The 27,161-nt window shown below is 37.6% G+C and overlaps 2 protein-coding genes across 3 annotated transcripts; one reads left to right on the top strand and one right to left on the bottom strand.

The window, feature by feature from the left end:
• Positions 1 to 43: 43 nt before the first annotated feature.
• LOC112570538 lies at positions 44 to 3,680 on the top strand. The gene is made up of 6 exons (XM_025249029.1): positions 44 to 180; positions 767 to 1,031; positions 1,272 to 1,390; positions 2,384 to 2,524; positions 2,780 to 2,914; positions 3,249 to 3,680. Exons 1-6 carry the CDS (start codon positions 120 to 122, stop codon positions 3,653 to 3,655), a joined length of 1,128 nt encoding a protein of 375 aa, XP_025104814.1. The 5' UTR covers positions 44 to 119; the 3' UTR covers positions 3,656 to 3,680.
• Positions 3,681 to 4,978: 1,298 nt separating this feature from the next.
• LOC112570479 (transport and Golgi organization protein 1 homolog) lies at positions 4,979 to 27,116 on the bottom strand. Of its 2 annotated transcripts, XM_025248911.1 has the most exons (31): positions 26,983 to 27,116; positions 26,062 to 26,195; positions 24,599 to 24,688; positions 23,938 to 24,082; positions 23,628 to 23,677; positions 23,156 to 23,237; positions 22,787 to 22,870; positions 19,529 to 21,503; positions 18,708 to 18,879; positions 18,136 to 18,315; positions 17,430 to 17,558; positions 17,135 to 17,168; positions 16,753 to 16,841; positions 16,017 to 16,094; positions 15,233 to 15,343; positions 14,990 to 15,061; positions 14,642 to 14,746; positions 14,296 to 14,327; positions 13,855 to 13,945; positions 13,145 to 13,220; positions 12,615 to 12,667; positions 11,706 to 11,796; positions 11,121 to 11,259; positions 10,755 to 10,856; positions 10,272 to 10,332; positions 9,979 to 10,014; positions 9,711 to 9,778; positions 8,993 to 9,072; positions 8,423 to 8,528; positions 7,970 to 8,286; positions 4,979 to 7,821 (listed from the first exon to the last, which is right to left on the bottom strand). In XM_025248911.1, the coding sequence occupies exons 1-31, from the start codon at positions 27,101 to 27,103 to the stop codon at positions 7,748 to 7,750; spliced, it is 4,977 nt and encodes a 1,658-aa protein (XP_025104696.1). In that variant the 5' UTR covers positions 27,104 to 27,116; the 3' UTR covers positions 4,979 to 7,747. The 2 variants fall into 2 exon arrangements, with proteins under 2 accessions (XP_025104696.1, XP_025104697.1); XM_025248912.1 differs by lacking the exon at positions 22,787 to 22,870.
• Between the last annotated feature and the right edge of the window lie 45 nt (positions 27,117 to 27,161).

The following is a 27,161-nucleotide window of genomic DNA, read 5'->3' on the forward strand; positions in this document are numbered from 1 at the left end:
ATATACATGTAATCAGCCCCTGTTATTTTTTTCATGGTGAATTCTCTAAATAATCTGTACTACCTGAAGTATCTTTCTTCTCTGAACTGGAAGAACACGGGACACTAAGAGCTTAAAATATGACGTGGAAGGAGTTGAAGAACGTGGGTCTGAGTTTAATTATATACATGTTCATTTCAGGTGAGACAAGATTTTGCGTATATGCAGGTTTAAGCTTCGATGGTTGTTTTTATTTTTTTTTACTTCGCTGCTTTTCCGTTTGCACTTTGATAGTTTGAAAACTCCAGCACATGTCTCTATTAACCATTCACATATTGCGCTAAGAATTGCTGTGAAAAGACTTTGGGTTACAGCTGTTTTTGGCACTTAACAACTTAACATGGTTTTACCACAGCAAAATGTGGCTAAGTTTTTGGATGCTCTAGCTCTTCACTGAATAAGCCAAAAAAACAATTATTCCTTGCAGTGACTCTAGTCAGGTTGCACAACTCTACGCTTTGATAGCATTTCTTTCTGTTCTTTTATCTCAGATCCAATGACTAGACAACAAAGCTGAAACTTTGTTATTAGAAGAAAGCTAAGAGCGGAAATAGGAGGTTTTCATCACTCTGATCAGAGTCTGTATACTAGTCACCATGATGTCCCTGGTTGTCAGGACCTATAACACAGTCACATAGTTAGGTCCCTTATCATATACAAGACATATTCCAGGCCCACCCTGGCTGCATCTAGTGTTCCCCGTCCTCATGAAAACCATGTTTTGCAGTGGAGGGAGCGGAGCTAGATGTGACCCCGACCTCCTTTTTACCGGGAGTGACCAGAAGTGTTCAGATGGTGTGTCGTCCGTCCGAGACCACCGACATTGCCCAGCTGCTCCTCCTGCAGATCCTCAAGGTGCAAGCGAGTAACCGGGAGCCGCTGGTCACCTACGTCGTGGGCAACCCCGTCAAAATGGAGGACGTGTCCGTGGGACTCGGTATAACAGCAAAGGAAGTGTACCAGGCTACTGATCTGAAGTCGTCGTCGCTGAGGTTGGTGTATTTACAAGCTACTACTGGTCCTGTCTATGTTGCAGGGTTCATGTAGCAACAGCCTATCCTACAAAAGTTGCTGCTTATAACCTGTAAGACCTTTAAAACACAATCAGTAAAATAATTAGTCTGGCAACACTGTGACCCAGTGTAGGTAATGGAATACCTAGCACTAGATCTCTTCCCCTAAAGGTCTGCTTTGACACCTAATTCAGCAGCTGTCGTGTGACGATGTGGCAGAGTCACTATCAGCGATCCGGAGGACGAAACAGCTGGCCTGTACTTGTGTGTTGTGGAGTCCATCGACAGCAGAGGCAACCTCCACCGCTTCATGGACAGCGTAGAACTGGAGTCCTTAGGTAAAAGCCCTTAGTATCATGTTGGCTTTTAGATTTTCTACAAATATATATATATATTTTCCCTTTCTGCCACTAATGTAGCATTATTGCTACATCTCCGTCAGAACTTCCTTTGAAATAAGTCAATCAACCACCAAACGTAAGAATAAGACACAAAGGACTCGTAAAAGTCTTCGTTCCCTTAATCTCTGTCCATGTTTTACAGACATATGTCTGGTTTGAAGCAGCGTCCTCCCCGATATTTGCAAATATTTTCACTTTGCAAGAAAGTTATGAAGAACAGATTTTGCCTGGGATTTCCCTCCCGGTACACCACACAGATAATAATTAATACCAAATAATCATATTACTACTTTAAATTCACTTTGACTAGTGGCACATTTATACTCAAGATACAAATCTCAACACAAGGCACAAACTTAATAGCATATATAAAGTACAGGTGTGCTTTCATGTCGAGTCTGCAAATAAATATCACGAAGATAGAAGGACGCAACTGCCCCTGGGGTGGCTGTTCTGAGTCTCCTAACGAGGCAATTAAAGCCTGTGGGAGAAGGACGCCTTTCTCTAGTCGCACTCTGGTATTCTCACCCTCTCAACAGCGCGGCACCGTTGTCTGGTCTACACAGATTTCAGGTCTGGTCAGCCCCTTGCTCCATCTCGGATATCTTCTGATGGCTCTTGTATTTCATTTTTCTCGGCAAAGAGGCTGGCGTAGACGCTCATCCATCAATCTGACAACAAAGCTACGCGTAGAACTTTTTAAATACTCACCCTACCCAGCTGACACTAGGGTGAGCATTAGTCGTACGGGACGCATGGGAACGTAAAAAAACAAAACAACAAAACAACAAAACAACAACAACAACAAACAACTACATGCACACTTTTCGAGCCAGTGTATTTCCTAGAAGGGCAAACTATGTAGCAGACCTGGGGATAAGTGTCCGCGGTGACAGACGTTCACTGATGTTATGGTCTGTTGTGTGCCAGATCGAGAAGGCATTGTGCCCATCTTTTACAAAACGGTGCTTCGGGAACTGAAAAGTGACATCGACATCCTAGCAAGGAACCTAAATTCCCTCAAGGGCACAAATTCTGACGTGGCTGTCCAGAACGAGAGAGCCCAGACGTGTAAGTACAGACAAGGGCTGATTGGCATTCCCGTGCCATTCCATAATCTAGTAATTAATGTTATTGTGCATGGTTGTCATTAGCCTTTCTGTTCATCTGTACAAAGTACTCAAATGTATTATACACAAAGTGTATCTGTGGTTGCAGTCATGTCAACAGAATTTGTTAAAACAATGGCGCTATTGAAGTAAAGAAGAAATAAAAGTGGATGTTTTTTGAACCGCAACCTCTCAATCAAAATCAATTTAATTACAGGGATATCATCAACTGACAGCTACTCTAAAACAATGGCAGACACTGTGACTGCAGTCGACAACATTTTCAACTCAGCCCGCAACCGAGGGGAAGATCTCGAGAGGGAACTGGCGCGGCTTCGTGACGTAACTCCAGGTACACCTTGTAGTTGTCTTGTAACGGGCCTGACAATGCGAGGGAAGGAAAGGGTTTGAAGCAGTGAGCGGTCTGTGGGAATATGGTGGAACACACACACACTTCTGTATTCAGCAAACCCTAGAGAGTGAGGAGTGAGCTTAGTGTCATTTGTGTTGTCCAACAACCAGACTTACTGCCATTTGTTCTTTTTTTCCGATAAATGAAGTTCGCTTTCTCTCTTCTATTTGTCATTTTCACCTTTTTAACCAGGTGTGTTATCTATCCCAGTCATGCACCCTGATCCTGTCAACATCAAAGGGGTTAATCAGACGTCTGCTCGCCGTGTTTTCAGAGACCAAAGTCAGCTTCTACGCCTACCAGGCACCGCAGTCGGTGAACGTGGCTAGCAACGCTAACGTCGTCTTCAACACACTGGCGCAACACACCGACAACTCCTACAACATCACCAACGGCATCTTCACGGCGCCAGTCACGGGCACTTACTTCTTGCGAACCGGCGTGCTGGTGGGATCGGGGGTGGCCTGCTACGTCAGCATCGTGGCTGGAAATCACGTTGTGGCGTCGCTCTACGCCTACGACGACTACAACTACAAGCACTCCACCGCAAGCGCCGTCGTCAGCCTCGAGGCTGGCCAGCAGGTCAGGGTCGTGCACAAGTCAAGCGTCGCTGTTGCCCTTCAGGGGTTTTACTCTACCGCTACCCTGGCCACCCATTTTATGGGAACGCTGCTGTGGTAGTCACACGTCTGTGAGTAATAATAAATAAAAAATAAATGCAAAATTTGTAAAGCACATATTCACACTCCTAAGGAATATGCTCTTAAGAACAAGAACGAAACATGGAAAGCATACGAGGGACAGGAAAACAAACAAATAACATATGAGCTATAAAAGAATAAACAACCGTACTAAACGAAGAATAAAATCAAATACAGAAAACACAAAGAGGAACTAAGTAACAAGAACAAGAACTGTTGTTGGTTTGGTGACAAGAAGAGTAGGGAGACGATCATCAGACGAGGAGGAGAGTTGTCAAGCTGGGACGTAAGGGGTAGCTGGTTTTCGATTCAGGGGTAGAAACCGGAGTACCCAAAGGAAACCGATATCTAGCCCTGCGAACAAGTGTCGCATACACAACGTCCCGATACAAGAATCTGACCCCAGACTCTCACAATGCATCGGTGACACTACACGGCCTCAGCACCAGTCACCAAAGTTTTTTTTTCAATGAAACTTTGTGTATGTGTGCTTATTATGTCGCAGGCCTCTTAAAGAATGCACACCACACAAGTGTATGTGCACACCACACCAGATCAGTAACAAAAATCTCACCCAACACCCCTGGTTTTAGATTCAAAACAAACATCTTTGATGGTTCTGACATGAGCAGGCAAACTTCAGCGCCATGTGCAATGCAGTTTTAGTATCTGCATGTGACCTCACCATCTAATGCTGGAGAATGTTTGACCTACAGTCACATGATTAACATCCGATTGTTGAGCAGCTGGTCACTTCTCTCAGCAGATCAATGGCTGGTGGCAGTGACTATAGTGTCCTGTGGCACTTTTCTAGGACAGTATAATACTGACTTAAATGGTAATTAATTATGCAACTGCAATACCTACTCAAAAGGCATAGGCGAACGTGAACTAAGCATCAGTAATCAACATCGTCTTAATGCACACAGTGGACAAACACACCTAAAGAAAGAGATTCATGCACATTGTTTGCTTACTAGCACTAAGTTTTTCTACTTGGATACCTTCCACAGTTTACATTAGACAGAGCAGCCTTTCTGGCTCCCCTTCATATACTCCTTTAATAATTGTTATAAAGCCATGAAGACATCTTCAATCTTATTACTAAATCAGTAAAGAAATTTCCTATTCCAGTGATACATTTCTATAGGAAATTGTTAGTCTTCTAGTACGAATTCTGAAATAACAAAACAAAGCAATTTGAAGAAACAAATATACTTCACGAACAATCAATAAACCAAAAACAAAATGCCTTTCAACCAGCTGTTGCGTAGTCATTCTTTCACAAGATTCAAACACACACATACAAAATAAAGCTGCTGTTCTTTATTTACAAAATAAATAGAAATGAATTTTTTTTAAAGAATACTTTCAAATTTTCAGTACAGTGTATTTAATTTCTTTACTGAGATCTGGTTGTTGTCGCAGTTCCCTTCTGCTTCCACTTATTTGCCTTCATGTTTTTTCTTCCAGCACATCTTGTTTATCTCATAAAAAATGACAGCAGACGCTGCAAAAGAAACCTTACAAACAAAATGCTTACAGTGAATTCCAAGAGAAACTTGTTCTGGGTAGTACATGTATATTCCTAAATTGTTTACTCATTAAAAAATAACTGCATCTTTGCACAAGTTCATTGTTACAAAAAAATGACAATGACCTGATGGTCACAAAAATTTCTATAGCTCACTTCACTGCACACAATTTCATTTACAAAGAATAATGCAGAGAAACAACCCCAAAGAACATTATGAAATGTATCAAGGGTAAGGATTTCTCTCCTGATGTAAGATTTAAGAAAGACATTCCATTGCTCAGTGTGAAGAACCAAACAAAGTGGCTATGATGGTTTAAATGTAAAAATTGTGCGAAGTCCACTCTGCTATGAAGATGACCACTACCATCACCACCACCACCATCACCATCACCATGCTAAATGTATACCAACGTCACATGTTCAAACCAGGTCTGAAGTTTAGCTGAGCAAATGTTCATAGATGTGTTTACTGTACATGAGGTCAAAAACTTCACCAAAAGATCAGACCTCCAAGGATACAGTAAACTCTAATTTTTATTGCTTAGTTTTGTGATGTGTTGCACAGTAAAAATTGTAAAGAGTAGATGGAGGATTTATACTTGGCATTATCCCTTCATATCTTGAACTAATCGGTGGAGGGAACAATGTTTTACGCTGAGCCAGCAACTAAGGCTATGTCACGGCAAGGCAGCCAGCCCTGTAAACAGATGCCACATACAGAGAAAGAACAGCGTGCCCTAGACAAGAGCTGAACCCAGGACAGCCAACCCTCACTGTATTGGTGACAGGCGCTAACCGTTGCGCCACCGGACCTACAAACTCATTAGTCAGAATACTGTTTTAAGAAAAATAAAACAAAATTAAAACACATGAAGTCAACCAACCAGATTTTAAAAGAACACATAACTGCTATTAAAGACTACAAAGTTATTGCCTACATGAGTGAGACTATATGGTTATGTGTGTGTTTGCAGACACAATTTATGTACCCCAAACTATCTACTTTGAAGTTAAATGCCCTGCATCCTACAGATGATTTAGTATTCAAAATAATATCTAAAAATATTTTAACTTTACCCTGTATTTTTGTAAAGGACCTTTCACTGAGGGTGCAGGCAGCTGTTACTCTGTATTAGATATTTTGACCTGTTAGATGCAATGATGGATTAATAAAGCATGCATCCATTTACTGGTGTTAAATGGAGAAGTTCAAGACCATGTTTAGCAGGAATGAGCAAAAACTTAATCATTCATATCTCACCAGAAGGCTTTTGTATAGGTAAGAGTACAATACAGTATGTTTTAACAAATGAACAGTACAAGAGTACCCATTTATTGTCAGCATTGCTTGATAACAAATCAAGTTTTACTTTTATACTTAACAATAAAACTTTCATGACACCTCTCCTAAAATTACCAAGCTTTCACACTGGTAAGTAGTGGATTTTTCAGACATGGTAAATAATATGCAGGCACCCAAGAAACTGTCAAGTATAATGCATATTGAAATCTAAGAGTATAGGTATGTGAACAATTGACAGGTGATAAACTGACATAATATTCAAATTCTATTTCCTGCTTTCCACCTTCAATTAGCACCAATTTCTAAATCCAAACTGATAAATGAATTCATGTAATTAATCACAGCATCAACTACTTACTATGCTTTTTAAGCAGACTAGACTTCACTTAAATCCATTTAAAACACCATATCCACCATTCTATGTGCTGCAAAAGGAACTGCAAGGTGAAAACACAAAGGATCCTTATCCCAGTTACAAATACTTTAAATTTATCATGTTTCAGCTAAATCTGTTCAAATGAAATAATTCATTTCCTTGACATATGAGCGCACATAGGGTTTCCTCTCTCCCTCACATTGACCCATACATCTGCGATATCTTTTCCTCTCCTTTCTTTATACATGCATTCACATTTGTTGACAACTCACAGACTGAAAGTGTTCATCATCACTTAAAGTGTCTAACAAAGCAACAATGTTATTGTATGTAATGTTTCTAACAAAGTTTCATTCACCCTTACAAAGTGATCGTAACAATAATAGTCATAGTCAAAAGGACCATGTTACAGCATATTTTCTGGCTCTGCTAGAGTACAGTTAAGTAGGTCAGCAGCCAAATGGCACTGCTCCCTTTCAGGCACGGCTTTTTTGCCCCTTTTTTTTTATGAGAGAACATTGGAACAGTTGTCATTAACATGCAAGAATCATGGATGAGCTTTCACACCAAAATATTCATTTCAGTTTTACAGGATGAACACAATAAACTTTACATGACACAAAATATACATTTTATTGATAAAATAGCTTTATAATTAATCTACTACTACAATCATGATTCACACATTTCTAACTCAGTTGTGACAACACAACTGATGAAATACTCAAACATCTCACTTTCATCCTTCAGGTGTAACAGTTTCTGTCAAATACACAGGACACTTATGGCAAACTAAATGGACAGCTGACTTCAGCTCAAATGACCAGAAACTTATGCACGCCCTAAAAGTACATTCTCATACTTGACTCTGATGTCTTCTCTCAGAGCCGGGTCCTGGACGACCATATGGAGAAGGTCCTGGCCTTGCATCTGAAAGCAAACATTTTTCTTATGAATATATATATATAATTAATGGACTGTGAGTCTAGTTTATAGCAGACATAAAATTTTCCTTTGGTAAATAAGTCCAGAGAAAAATAATAAATAAAAGTACTACTTCTTGACTGCATGATCTCACCTCTTGGGGAGTCTGATCTTGGTGGTGATCTTATGTGAGGAGGCAAATGCCCTCGCATTTCTTGGGGAGGCAATCGTAAGGGTGGACTTGCACGATCCATTGGATGGGGGAGACTTCTACGGTCGTAAGGAGGAGGAATCCGTGGAGGTGGTGACCGTCCATCAGGAGGAGGCATTCGAGGAGGTGGAGACCTAGCTTCAGGTGGTGGCATTCTGGGTCCCGCGGGACGAATGTCAGGGGGTGGTGGCATGTGCAATGCAGGATGTGATGGTGGAAGCCGCTGTCTATCTCGAGGTGACACATTGAAGTCATCGTCCCTATTGATAAAAACATCTATTTTTTACTAGTGAAGTGATGAGATGCTATAGTCACCACTACAGCCCTGATAATGGTAGGCACAGAGGAGCTATGCCCATATATGTAGCCTATAATGATAACACTGGCAAGACTTGCCTAAATGGTGGTAGAGGGGGTCCGCTGGGGAGAGAACCTCTGGATGGAGATCGTTCCATTCCCGGATGAGGCGGTGGAGGTGGAGGAGGAGGTCCATTTAGCATGCCTGTATAACAAACATATGACAGCATGCCTGTATAACAAGTCAGATATGTAAAACAGTGATATATGACAATATGCCTGCAAGACAACCTGTCAGAAACCTACTACAATGACATATGATAGCATGCCTGCACAAAAATCAGTCAAATACTTATAACAGTGACATTTTAAAATATACCTTTAAATGATTTCGAAAAGTATCAGCATCATACACATCTTCATGTGGTGGCAATCTTTAATTTTTCTAACCTACCCATCTAATAATCAACCCCCCACTCTAACCCCCCCCCCCCCCCCCCCCCCAAAAAAAAAAAAAAAACCCAAAGAAAAAAGACCGCACAGATACAACACATTTACTTCCCTCTTTAAACACCAATTTTGAGATCTATAAGATAATGGAGTGCAAACAAACCACCATTTATTATTGATCATTTTGATAAGGTAATGCATTTGATGTGTCTTAGGTACCTGGCAGTGGCATTACACGTGTTGGTAATGGTCGTATCAATCCTCCTGGTCCCATCTGCCTGCGCTCTACCTCTGTCAGCCTGTTCAGAATACAGTCAACAATTACTACTACCTATTACTACACTCAAACTCTGCCTGAAAAACCCCCAAGTAACTTGCCAGTCCCAAGCCCGGATGAAGGAGGAGGGTTGGCCATAGGGTTAGCAACCCCACCCTGTGAAACAACCCCTATTACAGAAACCGAAAAAACAAAAAAGCACAACGAGAGCCTGGATGGGAAGATTCCTCTTCGGAAGGGCCTATGATGCATGCCAAATTACTACACTCAAGGCTTTTTGCTGCTTGTTGATCACAACCCATTAGGGGAAGTCTGGCAGTTGCATAGTCCCTTTACTCTCAGGTCAAGATTTCTTGCTAAGCCTCCAAGCAGATGTAGTTTCATTTAAGACTATGTATGTCTGTAAGCTGTTCGAAACTCAATAGCTGTGGCTCCTATTTTATAAGAACAGCAACTTTAGCTTACTTCTTCACACTTTACCTATCCTACACTACAATCAAGTCCAAGTTTCTTTTAACAGTTTTCATCAGCTGAAACAAATTCACTCACAACAACTTGACTACTAATGATAGATTCTCTGTTGCCTATCGTGAACAATACAAAAAACATTAACATTTGATGAGCCCAACTTTGTCAATCTGAAATCAAGCAAATTCTTACTTCTGTCTCAGGACTGCAGCCTCATGCCTTGCTTCCTTTAATTCTCTTTCCGCAGCACGTGCATTCAGCTAAAATCAAGCAAAAAAGAAGTCAAAACATTCTTATAAATGCGAAGGTACAGTTAAGGTACAATTCCCCCCTCCGCCCAAATTATTATTTCAACATCCATCTCACAATTGTGCACTTGTGCACATTCACCACAGAAACAAAAATGAGAAGTGTGCTGTGGTACTAACAAAACAAAAAAAGCAACCCAAGCCAAACTCACCCAGTTTTCATGAGCCTTCTTTTCATTTGCTGCAATCTGCAACACACAATAAAATTAAGCACAAAAACTACAAAACTGATGGCAAGATGTTAACTTAACATAAGGAATTCAGTTTGTTAATCCTGTTTTGTCAGAACAGATAAATAAAAGATGGTAAACAAAACTTTTACAGACAAATCTAAAATATTCAGCATTCCCTAAAAATTATTCCACATGAAAATGAAGTGCTCTGAATACTCTCTGATCCTCTCTTCTACATACACAAATAAACAAAGTAGAAATAGTGCCCTTACTTGTGTCCTAAAGTCACGCTCTGAGGCAGCCAGTTCTCGCTTTAAGCTCTCCACTTGCTGTCTGTAAATTCAGTGATAAATGAAAGTTCTTCTACAATCTTTTGTATTAGACAGAAATTTAGGTATTTAAAAAAAAAAGTTTTTATAATAATAATAATAATTCTTAAAAAGAAGATGCTTGGATAGCTCCTTTGTACATTGATTCTGGACAAAATAAAAATAAATACTTATGAGCATGTCCTTAAACAGATTCTTTAATTCTACTTGATGGCTGATGCACAACTAAAGTGTTGTCAGTTAAAATCTTTTTTCGGTTGATAATGTTTGCATGCATGCATGTGCACTATCACAAGAATGTCTGGCATTTCAAAAAACAAACAAACTGATTTTTAATTTCAAATAAAACTAGTGTTTAGTCACCACATCATATGTCAGTTTTACACCTCTCATACTGAAATTTTTTCATTTACATTTAATACTCACTTGCACATCTCTAGTTCCTTGTGCATGCTCCGAGTAGTTTCATCAGCTGAGTCCAGCTTTGATAAATTCTGTTTTCTCAGAGCTTCATGCTCACCAAGCTCTCTACCACAAGAAAAGCAACACCAGGTTATGTAATGAATCTTCATGAAGATATGTACAAGGACATGTAATCATCTATAAACACGACCACAAAAATAAAAAATAAATTTCATGTAATGAAAACAAAATTTTCCTGGTAATGTCTTTCTCTGATAATTACCAGATGGCCTGATTATTCTTTTTAAATTTAACCTCTCGAACTCCAACAAATTAAAAAAAAAAAAAAACACACCTAAGTTTCATAAATAAGTATCATATGAAACTAACCGCTGCAACTGTAGTTCTTTCTCTTTGAAATATCCTGATAAGACAGAGAGTTTTGTTTGTGCTTCCTGACACTGTCTTTCTGCCTTCATTTTGTCAGCCATGCAGCTCTCTGCCTCTCGTCTAACACATTCCAATTGTTCTGTAAACAAGCATCATACTTTTAGGGCACCATCAATATAATGCAACCTGCATTCTGACCGTCTGGTGAGCATCTTGCAACACTGGCCTTGTCTAACATTTTCAGCTCATGTGGAGATTCCAGTTGCCATTTATTAAACTGATTTATCGTACAGCATACATAAGGCTCAAAGTCCAGCTTTTTTGCTCACTGTAGTCTGTTCATGGGATGTGTAATAAAATACAAGCTCTTTGTGAAAGAGATACATCATTACTACAAATGAAACAACAGTTCAAGAGACATAATTCTACAGACCTATATACATTTTTTTTCTTTTAAATTAAAGAAGCAGTCTTATGGGAATGTCTCTGAATAAAAGTATGCATAATATTTGCAAATAATTTAGAAAAAATTCCTGAAGCAAAACACACAATCAAACAAAAAATGCCGAAGAATTTCTATATTACCTTCTAGTTCATGCCTTGCATCATTTTCAATCTTTAGTTTATTTTCAAGGCTGTCTTTTTCCTCTTGAACAGCTCTCAGGGTTGCATTCACCTGTCAGAGTACAACATATTTCCTAAATCATTCAAAGTTACTTTCCAAAACAAACACACACCTGCTAATCTCCAGCATAGACAGCAACTTTCACACAGAAAATTTTTTAAGCTAAAAGAGGTTTCATTTCGCATAAAACCTTTTCTTCATTTTCTTGTAGCAACTATCAGCGGGAAAAAAGTCAGTGAATAGATCAGCAGCCATGAAGTTTCTTGGTGGACAATAAACCATAAATTAAAACAAGTTCTTTCACATATTAACAAACAAAACAATCATAATACTTTAACAGTTTATAAGGAAAAGGTATAAAGTTAATTTTGTTTCATGTAGCGAAAATGTACAGTGTTCTATATTCCAACATTTGAAACATTTTATTTATTGGCTATAAGCCCTGGGGTCATTTTTAGCCATAACATTATATAATAATCACACAATAACAATCTCACAACAGGTGACAATATGGCAAAATATATAAATCCAGAATGCTAAAACTATATATATATATACACAGGAATTATCAAAACAGTGATAAAGCAGTTTGAATAAATTTGCTTAAGTCAACAAGTATACTTTTGGATTTAATATTTATCAGCTGCTGAAATTCAAATTCATTTGGATGATGCACAAAATATACTGGAAGCAACACTTTCCATGAAATAGTTAACAAAGGGTGAGCACACAAAAACATACCATGGTATGTTATGACTGAAGTGAGAATATATCAAACACAAGGCAACAAAGAAATGCAGTAGAGAAATAATAAAGATAGTCAGAAAAGGAAATAAAGACATTTAGGTATTAATAATAAACATACTAACTCTTGAAACATCCATCATGGCCTGGATTTTTTCCTGGATGTCAGAAGTACTTGCTGGAAAAAAAGCAAATAAATAGGCATAAGGAGTACGTTTTCTAATGTACAAAATACACAAACAGAAATAAATCTGTAAGAAAATTCTGAGCATCCAAGAATAAAATGAACAATAGGCTGACACAACTTAAGAAGCGACACAAATTACAATATTTTTCAAGAGCGATGCCACAAAACGTCAGCAAAATTTTAGTGTTCAGATTACTAAGCTTTTTCTTCATTGGATTAAACATTTTTTAAAAGACCCAAGGGCCGAAATCGGAAAAGTAGAGCAGCTCTCCTTGAACAATGACCTTCACTCCCAAGAAATAAAACAACAAAAGAGTTATGAAACATCACACAAAGTGAAATTAAACAATTGAGGTGCTAAGGTTTTAAGTAAACTGCAACAAAGAGTCTCATTTTAACCAAATATCCATATTATTCTATAGACTATAGAGCATTTTGAATTTCATGAAACACCCACTAAATTCTCACCTGGATCAAATTCCTCAACACCATCCACACTTTCTTTCTCAAATGCCTTCAGCTGCAGGTAGCAATCCTTCATCACCTGCCACATGACCAGAAAAAGACTTTAAGGACAGTAGGAAAGCTTTTTTTAACCCCAGCAACATCACATTCTGAAATGTAGCATCTACTTCAATGTCTTAAAAATGTGCATGATCATATTTCCAAAAAATGTATGCGAACGAAACCTCTTCCATTCTCAAAATCCATGTATACAAACTTAATTGTGCATGCCATTTCTGAATTACTCAGTCAACCAGTTGGTTGCACAACCACCTTGTGAAAAAAATAGAACACAACACGACAGTCCATCTTAGCAAACCTATATCAATTTTAATCTCACAAGCCTCAATTTTATTAGGTGCTAGCCTCTGCATGTTTATTACAAAACTGATTTAAAAAAAAAATCAATCAGATGGGAAGAGAACAGGAAATGGAGAAAGTGAGCGGATGGCATGTTTTACATGGGTGTCTTATAACAGCTGAATTTTCTTTGACATAATAGTCTCATTAAAAAGCTCCCCTAGCATAAACTGTTGAAGTTCAATTGTTCAAAAGCCATTGTAGAGTGTGTAGGTTACCTTGTTGCTTCACTTAAAAAGAAGAAGAAAAAAGAATCAGCCACCAATTAATAGTCTGAGCAATGTATTAGAGACTATCCCATTACAGAACCTCACCTCTAGTTCATTGTCTTTGAAAGACATCGATTCTTGGGCCTGCTTGTTTTCTAGCTCCAGCTGTTCTAAGCGCTCCTTCATTTCCTCAACCCTGCAGATGTTATATCAATCCAGCTTTGAACTTTGAAATGTCTCCCAACAATTACTGTTTGATTTTTAAGATTTCTTATTGATAAAATCTGTGATTTCATATCTTCATTTTCACCAAATTCATCTAGATACTGTGCTAAATATATGTAAAAACTGAGTCTTTTAACAAACCTCTTTTGTTTTATAAGATAGTCACAACTAAAATTAACTATAATAATGTCTCCATGCTGACAAAGTTAAAAATTTTAAGTAAGCAGCAAATAAAGAATGAAGAAAAACATATTTTGTTCTAAATTGACCTGACTTAAAACAAAACTGATGTAAATAACTGTCCAAGAAGTATTAACTTACTTTTCTTTCCAGTCATCTGCCTCTAAGAGAAGCTGTAACAAATATTATTCCCCATTAAGAAATTCTTGAAATCAACAAACTGTAATAATCTTCCTCATAAACCACCCAATAAATAAAACCCCTCAAACCAATGAATTAAAAAGACCCCACACAAATGGGAATGTACATTAAGATGCAGACAAATACATGGATAAATTCATTTAAAAGACCTACTCACACACGTTCTTCCCCTGTCTGAAATAGTTGTGAGAAAGAAACCATACAACATCAGCAAATTTTTTCACCATTTAACACTTAATAGTCCATTATCAATGTACATAAAAAAAGCTTCTTAATTTTAACTCACCTGCTGCTTGCTGGTCTCTAACTTTTGCAATCGGTCAGTCATACTTTGGATTTTGGTGCTGGATTCCTTGTTCTCTTGTTCAAGATTGAGGCGATCTTCTTCTTTCTATGAAAATACCACAGTGTTAATGAGCCAATACTGACAAAAGAACTGCACATGCTTCAACAAATAGTGATCATTTACTGAGCAGAGGATTATAAACCTAAAAACACATAAGATAATTTGCCTATAGATCCAATCATAAGGAAAACTGTGAAATTCTCAATCACCCACTGACAGTTTGATCTCAAGGATCATATTAAAAACAAAATTTCATGCAATTTTCACAAAGCAGTTGAAATATCTCACCTTCCGATTTTCCTGCTCTAAATTTTTAATGGTTTCTTGCAGTTTCTTGATCACTTTTTCCAGATCTTTTGTCTGTGGAAAGGGAAAACGGCAAAATAATAATAATAAAAAAATTAAAAGAAAGAGTTTAGTGTGCTGGTGAAGACACAAAACAAACAAAGAGAAACAAACATTTAACCATGTATGTGAGATGTTACACAAAAAAAGTAAACCATCAAATCAATATTAAGAAAAACCCATTACCTTTTTGTCCTTAACCTTCACATCATCAGACTTTTGTGACATATGATCTTTGAGTTCTGTAATCTCTGACTGCAGTGTTGTCACTTGAGATTTGAGTGCCTCATTGTGTAGCTGTTCCGTGGAAAAGTAATACCATGTTTGTAATTAAAGTAAGGATTACTTAAAAACACTACTTGAATTCATGAACATCATTTTTAGAAAAGAAAGTAAAAGAAATAAATGATACTATTTCAGAAGAAAAAAACATGTAGCATGAAACAATAATTATCCATTTATCTGCTCCCACCACTTTACATACCAGCCTGGGATTTATCAATTAAAAGATACCAAATAACTATCAATAGGTGGACTTTGCCAAAAGTGTGTCTGCAGTTCCTTCCCACTACTTGGTCCCTTTACTCTGCCCTTTAGAGGCCACTCATGTGAGGCTCATGTCGAGACTATGGAGACTATGAAGAATTTATGTGGGAAATGTCCTTTACAATGGACTACTATGGTACAGTGAGTTTTTAAGACAAATCTACTGCTGACCAGTAATTTTCATATTTCATGCCTTTTTGATTTGGTGGCCTAAGATAAAAAGCATCTTCACACACCTGTTAGAAAGTTCTGGTTTCCCTAAATCCTAGAATGGCAGGAAGAAGTTACCATAATAGCAATTAGTGCTTAGGTGTAATCCTGAGAATGAACTTCTACCCTTTCAAAATTCTTCCTGCATACTATCCAGTTTTGCTGGTGAGAGAAAAATAACTTTCTTCCAAATATAATGTCTTAGAGAGCTTACCTTTACATTCTGTAACTCTGTGTGAGAAGACCCAGTTGACATCTGAAGAACTTTCAGCTCATCTTTAAGTCGATTTCCCTAATGACAGAATAAATGAACTATAGAGTAAATATTCATCATCAGTCAGATTAATTCAGTAGAGTATTATGAAAGAATTTCTTTAAGCCACCATCTCTTGGCAGTCATCAAAAATTTGCTCCTAGTGATATTTCCTGGCTTCTTTTTGTCTTGTCATCTGCATCTCTGTTTATCAACAGATTTGTGGTCAAACGACTCTGCCAGACTCAATCCTTGTCAGCATGCTCAGTGTACTGAGGTGATGGGTCAATGAAGAAGAGGAGGATTTCCAGGTCATCAAAACATAACTCGCCAAACTTACGAATAAGGTTTGGAAGTGTTACACCTTTGCAAGGACAATTATGTCTGTCACTGCATGGCATCAATCTCCAAGAAATTGTTAGCAATGCAGTAAGTGCTCTACTAAACAGTTATCATGCTCTTTAAAACAAAAAACATCACAAAATAAATTAATATTGTTTTAAGAAATGAGTCAACATTACTTTGTCTTTCATTCTTCTTAAAGTCAACATATTTCACGTATTTTCCACTAATACTATTTAATGACAGAGAATCTGATCAAGAAAGCCTTTGCAGATCTCATTTGGCTTACTATCAACTTGCATATGAGCATGTATGGTCTAAATATTTCAAAACAAAGTCAAACCAAAGACCCCACCTCGGACTGATGTTCCTGAACAAGATCTTCCAGGTTTTCCTTCTCTTTGACTGCCATCAGCAACTTCTCCTCCAGCTCTCGTACTACAACTACTCACAGATCAAACATGAAGACAATCAATATCAGCTTATAAAGGCAATTTGGCAGTTATTTATCTAGAAAGAAGTGAAGTTCACAGAATGAGAAAAAGATATTTCCTCACTTACAAATGACATTTTAAAAGTTACTGGTTCGGTGCAGAGCTGTATCAATCCAACGACAAAGTACTTTGAGCTGCAGCTTACACTGAGCTGCAATATGTTAATTCAAGAACAAAGAAGCATGCCATGAACCTTAACTCTGCCCCAAATGCAGGCTAATAATCACTTTACTCGCAGCTTACCCAAAGGATCTTTCTTCCCCGACTTCTTTGGTCTCTGCAATGATCAAGGACATGTGGTATAAATTTTCAAAAATTTCCTTTTTTTATGGAAAACAATTACAGAGTTGTGCCCAAATCCTATGACATCACAAACATTTTTTCGCCTACAAATATACAAACTTACAGTCAGACATGAAGAGACCTAGTTCAATAATTGCTGACAATAGTAAAAAAAAGACCAAATTAATCATTTGTCTTGATGACTTACAAATTAAAGAAAAAAAAAACACCATTCATGTAATTAGAAAATACTTACAGTACAGATACAGCTGAAACACAGAGTTAATGAGAAGATGACAAAGGTTGTCATGGTAACCAGAACTGTCATAGCTGGGGACATTCCCATTGGTTCTTGCTCTAAAAGAGACTGAATAGAAGGGGGCAGCTGCACACACACACAAACAATTGACAGCCAGAGGTTAGGGTCATCTTTATTAGTCTGTGTGATTTGATATGCATGCTATAAATTTAAAATACCTGAGAGTTCGATGTGTTTTGCAACAAAGTTACAGGAGGAAAAAAAGTAATGCTCTCTCTCAAATATAATGTTCACAGATATATACCTCAGATATATACCTAATTTATACCTCAGTTCTTATTAACATTACTGTTTACAGAATAAATATTGGGTCATCATGAAAGTTCCCACATTGATGGTAAGCAGATTTGTGATGGGCAGGTTATTCATCATTACACTCATCATGGCTTCCAACTGGTGAGAATCTTGTGATTATTATGGTGAATTTCGTCTGTTGAATCATAACAGCAACAAAAATGTGAGCATTTGACCATGTGGTTTCGAAGTGGAAACTTCTACATTGTGGAAATTTCCTGGATGACCCAATAATTATAAGCAGTTAAAATGTCTGTAACATTTAAAACAAATAAATCTAACAAAATCATGACTGGAAAAAAATTCACACCAACACAAACACACAGTAAAATACTGAATATCCAAGCACCTTATCAATGAAGGCTTTGGACTGCACTTCTAAGATGGTCATTACAGAGCTAGAAGATGACTCAGAGGCATATGCTGTTAGTTCTTCCTCTGCTTTTGCAATCTCTTCATCAGTGATCTTGCGACTGTAGTAATCATCCATCTGGTATGTATCTGACTCCAATGTGGGTTCCTCTGGTACCTGCAACAATTTTCGGAATAGAAAAAATTTTGTAAAGAAAATTTTTTTTATTATACAGCGACCAAAATTGGGAAAAATCCAGTGTGTATGTATAAGACTTTATTTCTCCCGGAGGTCAATTAGAGGCAGCTCTATATGGAAGCACAACAAAATGGGTGCTGTGCAGAGAAAATGTGTATGTATATATATGTTTTTCGTTGTCTTTATTGGCAAAGCAAGTTTTGTAAAAACTTATCAAATGTATTTTGTTACAGCACAGAACAAAAACAACAACAAAGGATAAAAAGTTTTTGCTCTCTATATAATATACATATATCACTTTTCATGTTATCATATATTTCTTTTCTTTTTAATTTAAAAGCAAATCTGAAGCATGTAGACAGCTGTGTGACCTGGATTTCCTGGTCATAGACATTGTCTGCAGATGGTGGTGATGGGATCTGATCACCAGTGACTAATGATGGGATGCTATCTGGAGACTGAGCATCAAGATAAGTAGCTGCATCTAGGTTTGGGACAGGTTGAGGAGCTGTCTTATCTTCCACTGAATCAGCAGATTCAGGTCTGCAATCAATAGTAATTATCAGAGCATTTAAACATTTTAAGAAGAATCAAAATATCACAGACTAGATGGCACCTATATCCACAGAAAGAAAAATCACGCAATCATAAAAATCCTAGTTTTCAAATTTACTAAAGAAATATTAAGTGAATGACCACATGGAGAAGGGGATAAGAAGCAAACTGCTGATAATGACAGGACTGTATCAAGCAAGACTAATATAAAACACTCCACTCAACACGAGAACATTACAAGGCTTGCTTATTTAAAAAACAAAAAAAAAAAAAGAAAAGAAAGCAAGCTTACATTCAAAAACAGAACTGTTAATCTTTGGAAAAAGAGTCTAAATGCTGTCATAGCAAAGATTACAGCTGTTAATGATCCAAAAATAGTCTGAAGCAACTTAAGGAATGTGCAAATTCAGCCTCATCTTGGGAATATGCATACATATCATTATCAGATTTCTAAATGATTTCAGTCTTACCTCCATAGGCAAAGAGGTCAAACCAGTGACGACAATATTTTATGCTTCTGGTGTGTGATAGAGAAAACAACTCACTCAGCAGAACATCCTAATCAAAACTGTTTAAGAAACCCCATTTTCTGAGGATGGGCAAGTTCACAAGTTCAGAAATGGACTGTAATTCATACCTTTGTTCCTCTTTCTTGTGTTCAGGCTGTGACTCTGTCACAGCTGTTGCAGCAAAGTCTGGCATGGCAGGCGGAGTGGGAAGAATCTGGGAAGGCAGAGTCCCGGCAGAGGTCAGCGTTTCAGGTACAACAGAGCTTTCCCGAAAACCAGGCTGAGCTCCATTCACTTCACTGGGTGCTGTTGCCTCTCCCTTTATTTCTTCACTATTACCTGTCTCAATACGTTCCTCCCTGACAGGCACTCTTTGATTACCTGACTGATCTACAGACAAAACTTTTCGGCCAAGGAAATCAGCATTTGTGTGGTACTTTTCCCCTCCTGGACTGGGTTGACGCTCATCAACTGCTATGTCAAGTTGTTCTGATTTCACAGGAGAACCAGCTGAAGGGGTGCTGTCTGTTTTGTTTTGATTACCTTCAATGTTTTGTTTAGCCCCAAGGTGTACAGCATGAGGAGCTGGAATGTTTGGAGACACCTGTCCAGGTATTTCTTCAGTCAATGTTGAGACAGTAGGTTCCACTTCAACTACTGGCATATCATCTGGTGGTACACTCATGGCCGTACTTGCAGGCACACCAAAGTCGGTAACAACCTTGGACTCTGATATCAAATCCAAAATCCCATCATCTTCAAGGTATAAAGTTGTTCCATCCATGACTGTCGTTAAAATCTTTTGCCCATCTGGTTCAGGAGAGATAGTGAAGGCTTCTTTTGTTTTATGGGTTTCCACTGCCTTTGAACCATGCTGTGAGGAAACATCTTCCAGACCGGGTGTTTCCATCTGGCTCTCTTGGTTAGGCAATACCTGACTACTTTCTAGGACTAGATTAGGACTCCTGGTTTGTGCCACAGAGTGGATAAGGTCAATATTGACTGGCTCATGGCCCTTGACAATTTGCACAAGAGGTTCCTTTCTGACCTGATTTTGATCAACATGTCTTGATTCATCTTTGCCTACTAAATTCTTTTCATTTTTATTTCCAAGTTCAGGTGTACCATGCTGCTCATGTGTCCTTTTTGCATCAGATTCTGCATGTAAATGACTGACATCTATATTACTTTCATCAGCAAGAACGTCATTTAAAAGGGGTTTTTCTTCTGGCTCAAAATACACATCACTAACTGTTGTTTCTCTTATACCTGCATGTCTGTTGTCTTTTAATGGTGTGAAGGCACTCCCACTTTTATCTATCTCTGCGGACATCTTTTCAAGAGTTTTTGCAGTTGCCCCAGGGATCTCAAGTGTCTCCTGATCATTCTTCCAATTTTCATGAATGCTTTGCGTGTCAGTCACAGCTATGTTTGGCTCCTCAAGTTTGTTTCCTAAAGCATCTATATCCAGCTCACCTGATTTTAACTCTTCTTTGGTCTCTGGGCTTTCTGAATTTAATATCTTCACCATCTCTTTAAGGTTATCATCTCCTGAATCTTTCAACTCCATAGGTTCATTTTCTTTAATGGTCTTCAAAATAGCTGGGCTACTTTCAACATCTAAAACATTTTCATTTTCTTTATCTAAATCAATCAATGTTCTTTCAATCTCCGAATCTAAGGAGGTGTAAAATGCTTTGGCCATCGACTCATCTATCACAGAATCTTCATTCTCTTCTGCTTCCTCTACGTCAAGGACTGTAATACCATCAATGTAAGAACTATCACTTTTCACCTTCTTTTCTTGGTTCATATCTGCCACAGTATTGTAAATATCCTTATGATCTTGAATGTCATTACCAGCCTTAGGTGGTCTCTTATCTTGACCATCTGTGACTTTATAAAGTAACTCAAATTCTTCATTAACTTCTGTATCATCAACAGCTTCTACAACTTCAGGAGCAAATTTTGAGGCCACATTTTCCTGTTCAGACTTGTCAATCGTAAGATTCTTCTGTGGTGGTATAGTGTCTTGCATCTCTTGTTTTGAGGCAGAATCACCTTGGTCTGTTCCAAATCGTTTAGCAAGGAATTCGTTAAAAACTGCAACACACAAAAAATTCACTCTAAACAAAACTGATTGCGTCAAAAAGACATAATTGAAGCTATAAATGCATAAAATGTTTCACAGGAAAAATAGTTTAAGGGTGCAAGCTGCTACTAGCTAGAAAAGCAAAATATAAAATAAACATAAGGGAACTTTTTCTTTATGTACATTCAGTTTTTCTTATTAATACTTTTTCTTGTAGTCTAAATACAGAATAGTTTAAATTCATTTTAAAATGATTTTCATTTGTAAAACTGCCCCTGGAATAAAACCAAATTGATGCACGCTAACGTGCAATACTGCTTTTCAAATTAATACAAATAATTATTAAACAATTCACTATATATTATTAATATGCATAGCTACAGAAAAGCACTGTTTGAATGTTTTCCATGCAAATTTTCAAAGTTAATGGTTTTAGTGGTTTTCTTCTAAAGAATAAAAGTGCTATTATAAGAGTCCTGTACTTCATCCACTTAATTGTCTAGTAGTTAGTTAATGAGAAACTGATTTGTAGAGAAGATGGTTTCTATTGAAAATTATTAGAAATAATATAAAAATAACTTGAAAACTTTAGAAGCTTAATCATTTGAGCAGACTACATGCGCATGCTTGGGTGCTTCATATGAAAGTCTGGATGGGGTGCTTAGTCCATCAGAGATGTCAAACTCATTCAGAGACTATTTAAATTGCAGGCATGATAGAATTTGCATAACTGTCAAAGTAATGTCTCTGTTAGACTCATTATAGGTAAAAGTAAGAAGAGGCACAAATATTTCATGTTAGCTCTATTTCTGAAAATAATGAATCTAAAGTTAACCCCCTGTGGGAGAGAACCAACCAAAACCCTGCCAGCCTAGACATCAAGAAGCGAAAGTGGGGCTGGATTGGCCACACCCTACGAAAGCCAGCCGACAATATAACGCGACAAGCTCTGGGCTGGAACCCACAGGGGGGGCGCAAGGTTGGGAGACCCAGACAGACGTGGAGATGATCAGTCCACAGAGAGGCAGAGACAGCTGGCATGGCATGGTCCCAACTAGAAAGGGATGCCCTGGACCGGGTCCGATGGCGGCGTGTGGTTGCGGCCCTATGCTCCACTGGGGGCGAATAGGAACGAAGAAGAAGAGAAGAAGAAGAAAGTTAACCCCCCACCCCCAAAAAAAAAACAAAACACACACAGCAAAAATATATGTAAAATATTGAAAAAAATGTTAGTTTAGTCAAGCTTCATCAAGAATATACTGCATGCACTGCTTTCAGTTTGAGAAAACAAAACCTTTGGTATCTGGCTTCATTTCATTCAGCTTCATGAATGACTTCTGCAGCTCTTTGATGTCTTGCAAAAGATCATGTCTTCCAGCTGTCAAACCATGAGTATAAAATTTCCACAAATGCAAACAGCATTTTAGATTTAAACATAAGAAAACAGAATGTGAAAGATCAAATGAACAGATAAAAAAAAACAAACACAAGAAACAACAACACATGACTTCCCTTTCAGAGCCCTCTTCAATAACCTACTCTCATCAAGTTCTTTTTAACCTCGAGCTTAAAATTCATCTAACCTGACATTTTCATCAAAAGGTCAACATACCAAATGTTTCCTTTCTAAAGAAAGCAAACAGTCTATTTATAGCATTACTACCTGCATTGTCTTCCTCAATCTCAGTTTCATCTTCACCCTGTGCTCTTTTTTCTCTTTGCAGATCTGCAGCTGGCTGATTTACCTGTAATGCCAAATTCAAAAATCAATATTCAAAAAAGAAAAAGGTTATTGAATCCCTTTATTTTTGTTAGGTGTCCTGAATAGAATTGTAGGCTATAGTTGTTACACTTAGACTTTTTATAGCAGATGTAAACAAACTACGGCTCAAATATGGACACAGATTGCTCCTTGTCTGCCTATACAACATCAATGCTAGCCCTCACAGCTCTAAAAATAAAATTATCCCATATGATAAAGCTAAGTCTGCCAAACTAGTTTGTAACTGTATCTATCTGGTTACTCACTATATTTTTTTGTAATTCCCATGATCAGGTGAACATTGTCTCAGTGACCCATAAAGATGGTTAAGAATAGTAAAATAAGAAAACTGCTTAAAGAAGTGGACACTTACACCTGAAATTGCTGACTCAGATGCTGCACCCCTGTCTCCTGTCAAAGTGTCTAAAAGAAACAAGAGATGGAATATTAAAATCTATAAAATGTTTCATTAATAACAAATTGAAAATTTGAGAATCATTTCAAACGGACAATGCATTACATATGGATAACAATACAAACTCACATATAGACAAATATATAAAGTTATCCACATAGATATGTAGAAAACTGATATATTCATACTCACATGTTCTTCTCTTCCCCCCACTAACACACAAAAACAGATATATTTGTTTTCATTCTTTGTGCATTTTCCCACTTACTTTCTTCAATTTCAGTTTCATCACTCTCGGACATAGTCTCCTTCTTGACCTCCAATTTCTCCTCTGCTGATCTGACTGCATTGTGGGTTTCTGACGAAGATGTAGGTAATGGTATCTTTTGATTCTGTTTTACCCACTTATTTTCCTGCAGAAACAAAACGTGCATTAAAGATCTCCAGCGAGGGTAGATTCTGTTTAATACTGACCACCATCAATGAGCAGACACCAAAAAACCATGGATTCAACTGTACTTAATAGTCATAGATAGTGTGTTAAGTGTCTACATTTAGCAACAGGATATTTGATTCATGTCAACTATGTATTAGTATATCCTTTCAATTTAGGACCACAAAAAAAGTTTGCTCTTCCAAATCTCACAATCTGAAGATACAGTGTAAGTGTTGCATTATTACTGCAAATAGCAGTTGTTACTTCAGACACTGATTAGACATAATATTCCTTCAATATAATCTTAAATGATAAAGTCAATGCATGCAGACACCTGCATCTCATCAGCTGTTACACTGTGGCAGATGATCAATATCAAAGACAACAAAGAAACAAAAACAAACAAGCTCTCAGGTGTTATGAGGTGGGCTGTCCTACAAAACAAACCTGTGTAAAACTATACTACCAGTAAAACATGAATATAACATCTTACCTCTGTTGGAACTTCAAATGTAGGATAGTCATGAAACACTTCAAACTCTTTAACAAATGCTCGAGGAAAATAACCTGTTCTTCCATTAACCTGAATTGAATGAAAAAATTAATAATAAATAAAAATACTCTCCTTTGTCTTGTTTTTTTTAGATTTTTTAAATGTCCTCATATTAAGTAAGTTTTTCTTTAAGTAGCTCATATGTGTATGGTCCACCCATGTAAAGAATGCTGAGGAACTGCTAGCAGAAGAACAAACTGGCTAAATAGAAGTTGAGCAGATCTTCAAATGTTGCGTCTTAAGGATTAGCAAGATCTCTTTCACAACTTCATAGACTTTAAAAGGCTTTGTACAGTCTGCCACAAAAGGGCTATGACATGTGATGTAAAAATTTAACACAAAAGAGGATCTTGCTCAAGTCACCAAAGCAACAGTACTACTTGGTAACAAAATGGGAGCTTTCAGTCACAAGACAGTAGGAATATATCAAGAGTACCCCCTTCACCAGCTCATCAAAATCAGAACATCATGCCACTTCAGACTACTGTTTCCTTCAGTGGAAGACTGATTTTGCAGATATCGATCTCATAACAAGCACTAACAGAGAACGACAAGAGCTTACTAACAGACTGACAGTTCAAAATCACATGGAATGAGGACCAGCACTAAGAGCAAAGTCAATATCACTGGCAATAGCAAAGCAGATAACTAAATGAATGGAGCATGGCTCAATAGGGTAAACAATTTTAAGTACTTGGAAGCCACCATCTCCAAAGACCGCAGCTCAACAGATATCCACATCAGGATAACAACAGCAACAATGGACAGGGTTTGGCACAGCCATAACATCAGGATACTATGAAGGACAATCTGTACAAGTCCCTTATAGTACCAATTCTGCTTTATGGTGCTGATATGGAGAAGAGAATCCATGCATTCAAGAGCAAGTGCCTGAAAAGGTTGCACCAGATCTTGTTGAGGAACATAAAGTCAATGACTGTGTGAAACATGCAGGAGATAAGGAATCCTTATGAGTACTTAAAAACAGTCATGGTGTAAGCTGGTTTGGTTGGACTATATGACCTGGCTTGACACTGTTGAAGACTGTCCTTCAAGATGTCATAAAGGGAGGTCAATGCCTTAGTGGCCAAATGAAGAACTGGCTTACAAACATGAAGGAGAGGACTGCTTGTTCTGTGCAGGACATGCTCACCTTTGGTGAAGACAAGCCTGAGTGGAGAGCCTTGTCAGCTGATGGGTCTATCCATGATGTTAGTCAAGGTATCAATTAATGAATAACAACCATTCTAAAGCTAAAATAAAATTTGGATTGCAATGTGTTGTATTCTTATTTTTTTGTTTATTAATGTTATGTTGTAAAGTCCTATGTAAAGAACAATGTGTACACGTGCAATATATCAATACAGCTGTAAGTTAGGTAATTAATCAAATACTGATCTTACTTCTCCACTCCAAAGTTCTGGTCTATTCCCAGCAGACTTGCTTTTAATCTCAATAATGTCATCCCTGTTAAATGAAAGATGAAGGGGTGAGCTTGCTGGGTACCGTGCTATTGCAGCGGCTCTGGATATTGTTCCTGGTTAAAAACAAAAAAAGCAATACTATTCACTGGATCATAATCATTGGACAAAACAGTGCATTCAGAGTGAATTCCTGTAAAGACATTGCACTCCAGAGACAATGAAGCTTTAAATTACTTTAGTGGTCATGAAGGGAAATGACAGCAAAGTAGCCGACTGGGTTCCTAATCATGGTCTGTCCACACAAAGGGGTATTAAGGGAGGTTTATTCTTTGAGTATGATGTTTTCAGACCATTTTTACTATTGTCTATCCCACATTCTTTTCATATGAAGAAACATCAGCGTAGGTAGAACAGATAATGTCATTATCTGATATTTCTCAGATTTATTTGTATTGTCTATTAATTTAGACAGTGCAGTAGGAAATCTGCTTTAAAAAAGACTACTATTGCTACATTTTTCCTGAAAAATCTATGACAGCGATCTATTCTTCGTAAATAATCCGCGTTCTTCTATTCACTTCATACTGCGAACATTTTTGCAACAAATCCTCTTTGCAGCTGGTGGATACACAATGCTTAAAAACAATTAAGAAAGCGATAATATATAAACCTATTTGAGTCTCAGTCTATCTGTTATATATACAAGTCTATCAAGTATTTAGCATTTCAATATCTTAATGTCAGATGGCTTGTTAACGCGAAAACTCGATTAAAATTGCCATCGGCATATGATAATCCGTGATCGTGATGACATACAATAACTATTTCTTGAAAGCACAGTTCAAAATGAACTACATCTACACGTTTAATATGTAGGAGGGGAAATAGGATTTAACATACCTTTGCAGTTCTTATCAGCACACAGTTTTAAATCTGATATCTGACTAGCTTGAATACTATATGCAGCAAATGTGATGGTAAACAGCAGCCGATATGTTGGCATTTTCTCGTGTGCAGCCATGTTTTAGCTCCGCAGTTGGTACACGTCATGAAAGTGAGTGATTTAAAATAAAAAAGTT

This window comes from Pomacea canaliculata, linkage group LG8 (genome assembly GCF_003073045.1).
Source record: "Pomacea canaliculata isolate SZHN2017 linkage group LG8, ASM307304v1, whole genome shotgun sequence".
In the NCBI taxonomy this organism is placed as follows: Eukaryota; Metazoa; Mollusca; class Gastropoda; order Architaenioglossa; family Ampullariidae; genus Pomacea; species Pomacea canaliculata.

What these genes read in the sequence shown, in the direction of transcription:
- LOC112570538 (XM_025249029.1), top strand. Translation starts at nt 120, where the DNA reads ATGACGTGGAAGGAGTTGAAGAACGTGGGTCTGAGTTTAATTATATAC. An exon ending in TATATACATGTTCATTTCAG is followed by an intron (nt 181 to 766) that starts GTGAGACAAGAT and finishes CATGTTTTGCAG; the next exon opens with TGGAGGGAGCGGAGCTAGAT. An exon ending in CTGAAGTCGTCGTCGCTGAG is followed by an intron (nt 1,032 to 1,271) that starts GTTGGTGTATTT and finishes ACGATGTGGCAG; the next exon opens with AGTCACTATCAGCGATCCGG.
- LOC112570479 (XM_025248911.1), bottom strand. Translation starts at nt 27,103, where the DNA reads ATGGCTGCACACGAGAAAATGCCAACATATCGGCTGCTGTTTACCATC. An exon ending in AATGAAGCCAGATACCAAAG is followed by an intron (nt 21,504 to 22,786) that starts GTTTTGTTTTCT and finishes TGTGTGTTGCAG; the next exon opens with TTTTTAACGAATTCCTTGCT. An exon ending in TCAAAGACAATGAACTAGAG is followed by an intron (nt 13,221 to 13,854) that starts GTGAGGTTCTGT and finishes GTCATGTGGCAG; the next exon opens with GTGATGAAGGATTGCTACCT.